Source organism: Alligator sinensis, unplaced genomic scaffold (assembly GCF_000455745.1).
Source record: "Alligator sinensis unplaced genomic scaffold, ASM45574v1 scaffold1200_1, whole genome shotgun sequence".
Classification (NCBI taxonomy): Eukaryota; Metazoa; Chordata; order Crocodylia; family Alligatoridae; genus Alligator; species Alligator sinensis.
This window is the reverse complement of record NW_005842772.1, coordinates 700,408-708,948: the sequence shown is the minus strand read 5'-3', so window position 1 is coordinate 708,948 and position 8,541 is coordinate 700,408. Positions and strand designations below refer to the sequence as shown.

At 55.9% G+C, this 8,541-nt stretch overlaps 1 protein-coding gene across 3 annotated transcripts in view; it reads left to right on the top strand.

The window, feature by feature from the left end:
• The first annotated feature begins 7,860 nt into the window (after nt 1–7,860).
• RPL38 (ribosomal protein L38) overlaps nt 7,861–8,541 on the top strand; it is a 4,531-nt gene continuing 3,850 nt past the window's right edge. Inside the window, exons 1-3 of one of the 3 annotated variants that reach the window (XM_014525265.2) lie at nt 7,861–7,979; nt 8,070–8,106; nt 8,400–8,460. In XM_014525265.2, the coding sequence (XP_014380751.1) occupies nt 8,104–8,106; nt 8,400–8,460 (64 nt within the window). In that variant the 5' untranslated portion in view covers nt 7,861–7,979; nt 8,070–8,103. Of the gene's footprint in view, nt 7,980–8,004; nt 8,024–8,069; nt 8,107–8,399; nt 8,461–8,541 lie in introns of those variants that run through there. The other 2 variants (XM_014525266.2, XM_014525267.2) reach the window with 2 other exon arrangements.

The window sequence follows — 8,541 nt, the reverse complement described above, 5'->3', positions numbered from 1 at the left end:
GCTCTGTAAATTATGTCGAATTGAAACATAAATTGTGATTTTTTTAAATGGGGTGAGTGATGTCCGACACACGGGGCCGTGGCTGCAGGGAGAACCAGGGAGCTGGAGCCCCTCTGTGACTCTCCCTGATCGCACGTGTGTGCAACGCACTCATCAACTCCCCATGGGCATGCACTGGCCTGCCTGCAGGCCCCTGTGCACTGCAGATGAACACGCATGCACACCCAGACACACAGTGGGCTCTCTGCCTCCCACGGCCACCTCCCCTGCCTCTGCCCAGCGGCTCCATCCCTGCAGTCTGTGCTCTGATTTACCCCTTTTTATAGCAAACTGCCCTCAGCAAGATGATTGCAGCGAGGACAGGATGGGTGCCAAAATCCAGCAAGGGTCAGTGATGGGGGTGACACGGCAAGTCCTACCCCCATCCAGTGCACGAAGGCATCTGCATGGAGCCACCTCGGGGGCTGGCAGATGGGATGGGGGGGGTCTCTTTGCTGTCCCTTCCCCTGCCCCCAGCCCCAGGCGCGGGGATGGGAGTGGCATGTTCCACCTCATCATCAGGAAATTTCCAGGCATTAAAATACAATCAGAGGGATATCCAAGGGAACCGCTCCATAAATTATGTCTAACTGAAACATCAATTACGATTTTTTATGATCCGCAAGCGGGGTGAGCAATGTCCGGCGTGCAAGGCTGCGGGTGCAGGGAGAGCCAGGCAGTCAGAGCCCCTCTGCAACTGTCCTCCCCCGCAATCACACACATGTGCAACACACGTGTCAATCCCCCACAGGCACACGCTGACCTGCCTGCAGGCCCCTGTGCAGATGCAGGAACACACGTGCACACCCAGACACGCACCTGGGCACACACAAGCACATGCATGGGCCTACAGAGACACATGCACGCTTACACCCCAAGACCTGTCCCCACCCCAGGCTCATGGGACAGGGAGAGGTGGAGACCCAGGGGGTTCCTCCTTGGCTGGCAATAAACTGGAAGCATCTCTGTGGAGCTGTAACTCTTCACCCTCGTTACATGTCATTGTTTAATTGGCTGGCAACAAAAATCCAGTTTTTGCTGGGTTATATACGTCTCTCCTGTGCACATGCCCGTAATTACTGCAGCGTTGGCAATCTCTTTAATAGTGCCAATCAATCAAGGCGTGTGTGTGTGTGTGTGTGTGTGTGTGTGTGTCCATACACTGTTGCTGGCATGGGTCTGTGCGGAGCTCTAGGCGCATGCACACATATATATTCAGCAAGAGCATGTAGTGTGCAGAATGGCACGTCCCTGTGCTCCTCTGGCTGCACTTGTGTCTGCCTCTGCGCATGCAATGCGTGGCAACGTGCACGCGTGACCTGCAGCACATCTGGGCATGCCCACTGTTGCGAGCGTATAGGTGTCAGCACGCACAGCGCTGCATGTGCATGTGCTTGGTGCACATGTGCCCACAAAGGGGCTTGCACTGTGCTCCGAGGTGAACTCCTGTCCCTTCCTGTGTGTAGCGCTGTGCATGTGAGTGCTTTCACACGCGTGTGCAGGAGCAGCCCCAGCGTGCATCTCACTCCCAGGTCCTGCTCTCAAATGCTGTCCCCTGTCGCTGGCTCAGGGAGCTGGGCATCGGCTTCTCTCCCTGTAGGACCGAACGAGCATTACCTCCCGCCATCTCCCTGCCCCGGGCTGGCCCCGTGCTGGGAGCTGACATTGCAGGGGCTAGCCTTCATCTCCCCTGCTCTCAGGCTGCTGCTTTCAGGGTCTGGGTCTTTTTCCCAGCAGTCGGGGGCTCCGTGGGGGCACACAGCCATTGCTGTGGCACTGCTGGACTTGCCGTCCCTGGCACGGTTGTGAGCAGTTGCAAGGGGCTATGGACCCAGTGCTCCAGGGGATCCTTCCCAATCCCGCATCCCCAAACCAGCTGAGTTCAGCCTGCCCTCTGCCCTCACTCCCCACGAGCTGGCACGAGACCCCGGTTGCAATTACTGCAGGGTTTATTTATCTATTCCCAGGCTCCGCGGAGGTGGCCGGCGCGCTCCTTTCTGAGAGGGGAAGCCATTCCCTTGCAAGAGAGAAAGCCCGTCTGTAATTATCCGATAAGAAAGGTTCTGCGGTGGTAATCGATCCGTGGGAACTGGAGCGCCGCTGCGGGCAGAGATGACGTTAAAGGAATTATCCTCTCTCCTCTGCCACCCACCCCACGAGCTGCGGGAGCTGGGACCCCAGGCCCAGGCCTGAGTGAGGCAAGATGCCTCCAAGGATGTGGATGAGCCCACATCCTCCCAAAGCATCTGGGCTCCTTGCTCCGTAGCAGTGGGATCTCGGCCTCGTGCGGGCCCATAAGGGGAGCGTGTAACTGGCCCTCCAGCTCAGGTGATCCCCGCTGCGCCCGGGATGTGGCGCTTCGGGCAGAGTCGAGCCCCGTTTCTGTGCCCAGCTCAGCAATTAGCCGGCTCCACCCCAGAGGTGGCTGCATTTCGACCTAGCAGGGCTGAGGACGCCAGCAAGTGCCAGCTCAGGGGTGCTAGCAGGTCAAAAATCCTTGGAGGCTGCGGGCAGAGGGACAGAGCGGGCACGTGCGAAGGATGCCCTGGACTCTGCAGCAACTGCCCCAGGGGCCGGAGCCTCTCTTGGGCTCGGCCCTGGTTGGAAGCTGATGCCTGCGCCGGAGCCCAGGGGTAGCCCCCTCCAGCACGCCCGCTCTGCAACGCTCCATGCAGCAATGACCCTGACCCCGTATTCGGGGACAGGACTAAGACACGAGGGTTGCGGACGGGTGCATGGGAGCACCTTTCTGCGGGCGCCTGTATTGTAATGGGTGTTTTTCCACTGGTGGGTTAAGGAGGTAACGAACAGTGACTAGAAGGTGTGTGTATATATATATGACCCTTATATATATATATGAAGACATATCTTTTTACAAAAAAAAAATTTTTAAAGCAAAACAGCCTTGGTTCTGCACTGCATCCCATGAGCAGCCGGTGACTGTTTCGCTCCTCGTTAACGGGGGTGAGGTGAGGGTGGCAGTGCTGCAGCCACCCAGGTGGGTCCCCTACAGCCCTCTTCATCCCCACGGGCTCCTGCCTGGCAAGTGCAGGGGCCTGGGCAGTTGGGCTGCGGCCGGGCGGAGGGGGACCAGGAGAACGGACCTTGGCACCAGACAGACACTGGCCTTGGCTGAAGCCAGCCTCCTCCCACCCCAAAGGGCTCATCTTTGCCCCCCAGCTTGTGGGTGCAGCCACGCAGGGCAAGGCTGGGCTGTACAGACCCCGCCAGGCTCAGCTCCACTCTCTCCGTGTTGCAGCCATCCCGGGTGCAAACCCCGCACCCAGCCCCACGGCCGAGCCGCCCCCGAAGCTGCATTTAAGGGACAGGTCTGTCTGCAAGGCTTTGCGCTGACCCTTGTGATTTATGAAGTGTAATTCTCCCCCTCCTCAGCCCTGCTTCCTCGTCCCCTTAGGCCTGTCAGATGTTTATCTCCCTCTTTTTTTCCCCATCTTTAATCTGAGTCCTCCCTCTGGAGAGCCCGGGATGGGCGAGCTCGCAGCGCCGCGCGCCTGAAGGCCCTGACAGCTCCATCGATTTCCTCTCTCCGGCTGCGTCATGCACGATCCCTACCAGCAGATAGCCGGGCCCCCTGGCCCTCGGGCAGCCGCGAATAGAGCTGAGATGCTCCGTCTCCTCCTTCTCCCCTGCGGGAAGACGGGCTCTGCAGCCGAACCGCCCTGTGCCTGCAGGAGCACGGGTTTCATTCATCTCCTCCGCAGGGCCACGTGTGGGAAGGGGCTGGGGGTCCCGGTGGGGGCTGACTTGGGAAGCAAAGATGCTATCCAGTGTCTCGGAGCAGGTGGGGGGTGGGAATGGGCAGAGTCCAGGGCTTTGCAGGGGACTCACGTCCCTCTAGCCCCGAGTGCTGGGGTCGGTCTGTGCCGGATGCCGCAGGCTCCTGGCCAGCTCCAAAGGCATCTCGCTGTTGCAGTGCCGTGGTCCAGGCCGAGGGGAGGTTGTGCTGCCAGGGTCCAATGCACCTGCTCCAGCTCCAGCCCCAGCCCCTGCCCTGCCCCTGTCCCTACCCCAGCCCAAGCCCAGGATGCATCGGTAGCTTGGCCCAGCGTGTCGGGTGCTGCTGCCTGGGTTTGGGGGGAGGAAACTGGCTGCCTTGGCCTGGGCTCCTGTCTCACCTCTCCACGCATGCATGCACACACACCCATGCACACACGTACCCCTCTGTACTCACACTCACACACACACACACATACACCCCCCATGCACGCACACACCTCTCTGCACTCATATATACATACACACACTTCCATGCAAACACACACCTCTCTGCACTTACACGCACACACATATACTCACACCCCCATGCACATGCACACCTGTTTGCACTCACATACACCCCCCACGCACACACACACCTCTCTGCACTCACATACACACACCCCCATGCACGCACACACCTCTCTGCACTCACATACTCCCAAGCACATACACACACCTCTCTGCACTCACATAGACACACACATCTCTCTGCACTTACATACACACACATATTCTCACACCCCCATGCACACACACACACACCTCTGTACTCCAATGCACACCCCCCCTCCCTGCACTCACACACGCGCACGAGATGCCGTGCCTCCTGCTTCTTCTCTCCATCTACCCCACTCCCCTCAGAGCCAAGGGCACCTGCTCCGACCTGGGCGCCTCTGGATTCGGACATTCCCGGATGCCGAATTGGAGAGAGGGAGCTCGCCACAGCTCACTGCCATGCGAACCCCTTGTCCCCCCGCCCAGAGGGTGCCGCCTTTCAGAGCAAGGCAGACGGGCGCCAGCAAACCCCCCGGGCTGGCACCCCTGACCCCGGACTCCCAGCCAAGCTGAGCCAGATCCACGAACCAATTCTGCACCACTGCCTTTGGGAAATGGCCAGCTCCCCTCAAATGCCGGCTCTGCTGGAGTCCCCGTGTGTAGGCAACGGGGATGGGAACGCGGCCGCAGGAGGCAGGGAGCTGTCTGGGCGGGTGCTGTCAGCGCAGGGGGACAGGTGCTGGCTTCTCCCAGGAGGACACCTGGGAGGAGAGGGAAGGACTGGTCCCCTGACTTTGCACGAGTTGTAGAAGCTGAGGCAAAAGCTCTCTCTTGTGGCCAAACATTTCCATTACAGCTGTAACGGGGACAGATTTTTTTTATTTTTTTTAATGGAAAATTTTTCATGTCCCAAGTCAAATCAGTTCAAAATCCACGTGAATCATTCAAGAACCTTACGTGGCGCTGCTACCGGCAAGCATCCTCCACCCCCAGCCTGGGGCTTCAGATACTTCCAAATCCTTTGGTGGGCATCCTCTGCGCAGGCCCAAGTCCGGAGGCTTGGGGTTCAGATGCCCCCCAGTTTCACCTGCCCTCAGCTGTACGGCCGCAGGAGCAAGCTCGGGAGGAGTCTCCCACTTCCACCGAGTCGGTGTGTAGCCGAGATCCTCCCACTGGAAGTCGGGGACAGATCTGCAGCACTTCTGCAGAGGACCTGGAAAAGATGGCCTGGAGGGGAGCTGGGCTGAGCACACACCTTCTGCAACCCATAGGGAGGCCGAGGAAAAGTCTGCTTATTTTTGCAGCAGCAAGACAGAGGAGAGCACACAGGGAAGGCAGGAGCACCAACCTAACAGAGGATCAGCCCCCCACCCTTATTTCCTCCCCCCGGGCTCTCCCTCCCTGCCCCAGCCTTTTAAATTGTCCAGTGTCCACACCAGGGCCCCCTGCTCAGTGTTTGTACAGCACCTGGCACAACACAGACGTATCCCCAGGTGCCCCCAGGCACCACCAGTTTATTATTTAGTAACAGCATATTGGCGGCTATAACTATAAATAATCCGTTCCAACGTATTGACCTGTTGTTAAACCTGACACACTTTGCTCTTCATGTGTCCCTGCCATCCACGAGTTGAGCCTCCCAGGCCCTGCGGGAAGTATCATCACCCCATTGTACAGACAGAAACACTGAGGCGGAGAAGAAGGCACTTCGAGCTGCTTCCAGTGATGCAAGCAGTGACTGAGAAATGGCTTCGAGCCAGGAGAGAGGTAGTTAGTTGTACTTGGCTGTTGTCAGGCAGCAGGCAAGGTAGATTTGCACTGTATACACTCAATCAGAGGTGTATAGGGTAAGCTTTTGTAAGCAGAGAGCATAGCAAAGCCCTCTGCTTGGGAAAGTTTATGCTACGCAGCTCTGATGCCCTTAGTCTATAAGGTGCAAATCTACCCTGGCTTCCAGCCAGGACTTTCCAATCATGTGGGTCTTTCCTCGCTGTGTCTCAGCGCTGGGACACATTGACAGGCACTGTGCAAGCCAGCAAGTGCGACGCAACATTCCTGGAGAGCAGAAATAACCTCACCCCTCAATAGGGTTGCCAGCTTGGTTTGAGTCTATTCCGGGAGGTTTCATCCCATGACATAACGACATTAATGAATCATTGGGTGCATCTACATGAGACGCTAATGGAGCAGTAGCCTAATAACGTGGCGCAGCAGCGCGCAGGGCGAAACCCATGCTAATAAGCTACTGTGCAAGTATTAGGCCACTGCGCAGTTAGTGTCCGTAAAAACCCGCGGGCCAGCAGCACCAGTTGCTATGCATTGGTTATGCAAGCACTAAACTTCACGCGCCGTAACTACGGCAGACAAGGTCCTTTGGGTAGATGCGATCTCTTTTACTAGACCCACTAAATAGTTGGGAAAATTGTTCTTTGCAAGCTTTCGAGCACAAACGCTCTTCTTTGGGCATAGAGAAAGTCTACTGGTGTTTGTGGGCTCTCCTAGTTACCACACATAACTACGGCGTGTTAATGACGGTGTAGACGCGCCCATTACATCAGGAAGGCAAATGCACGAGTATTTTAAAAGCCCACTGGACGATGGGACAAATCGGATTCAACATTGAAGATTTATTTTAATAAATGCCCTAGCATGGATCTCCCTGGTGACTTTCAGCCGCCTCCTAGGGATTCAGCTCTCACTCCTGGAGGCTCCAGGGTTGGCAACTCTACCCCTAAAGGGGCCTGGGGTGCAAGGCAGCACCAGCAAAACCAGCCTCAAGGGCAACGGCAATACCACCCCTGCCCGGCTGGGATGGGCTCCTACCTCCTCCTCTGCCTTTCTTTATCGCTGAGAACTGCCACGTTCATCACCAGGGATCCTGGTTTTCTCTGATAAAAAAATCTCCAATCTTTGATTTAAAAAAAGTAACCCCAAATCTACATATTTCCATGAATAAAAATGAAACACTACTATATATATAATTATATATATCTTTATATGTATATATAGATTATATATAGAGATATCTATATCTCTCTATATCTATACATCTCTCTGTATCTATATCCATGTATCTATATAGATATAACTATATATATATTTATATGTATCTCCATATCTATAGATACATCTATATATACATAGCTATATATATACATCTATATAAACATCTCCGTATCTATATACATCTATATTTATATATATCTACATACCTATATCTACAGATATAACTATATATATCTATATATACATATCTATAGATATATCTATCTATATCTATATAGCTAGATATATTTATAGGTATCTACATATCTATATCTATAGATATAACTATGTATATCTATATTATATATACATCTCTATAAATATATAGATATATTAGAGGGGTTTCATTTTAATCATGGAAAGATGTGCATTTGGGGTTCCTTTTTTTAAACCGAAAATTAGGGATGTTTTTAACAGACAAGCCCAGCACCCTCCCAGCCCCGCCTTTCCCTGGGCTCCCCAGGCCCCTCCTAGGGCCCTCCAGTGCGCAGGTGCAGGGCTGCGAACGCCTTCCTGAGCCACTTGTCCCTTGGCAGCGCCCGTACCGCCCGCCGGGCGGGTTAAGTGCCCGGATGCGGAAGTAGGCGCTCTCTTCTGCCATCAACGCTGCGGCTGCTCGCGTGAGTGCCGGTGGGAGCGGGGGGAGCATCCGCCTGCATCCTCGGTGGGGACGAGCCGGGGGGCTGGAGGAGGGGGCGGGGGACGCCCAGCAGGTCACAGCCGCCCGGAGGCCGGCCCGTCACCATGGTAACTAGTTGGGGGGCTGGTGGGTGCCTCACCCCGGGGGGCGGTCATGGGGTGCGCAGTGTGGGGACCACTTCCGGGTCAGGGGTGCTGGGGTCCTGTCTGGGCAGCTAGGACCATAGAGACTTGGGAGCTGCAGGGTCTCCTGCACGTGGGTAGCAGGCGTGGAAAGCAGCCTTTCAATGGGGGGACCTGGGCCGTAGGGTGGCCGGGTGGGGAGGGCAGTCGCTGTTTGGGGGGGTGCTTTTTGCCACGGGGAGGAGCAGGTCCTGAGCGCTTTTCTTCTTTGCTTTCAGCCTCGCAAAATTGAAGAGATCAAAGACTTCATGCTGACCGCCAGGAGGAAAGATGCCAAGTGTGAGTGATGCTGCAGGCCCCAAGAGGGCTCGCCCCAGCGGAGGCTGCAGGGAGCGAGTGCATCCCCCTGCCACCCCTGCC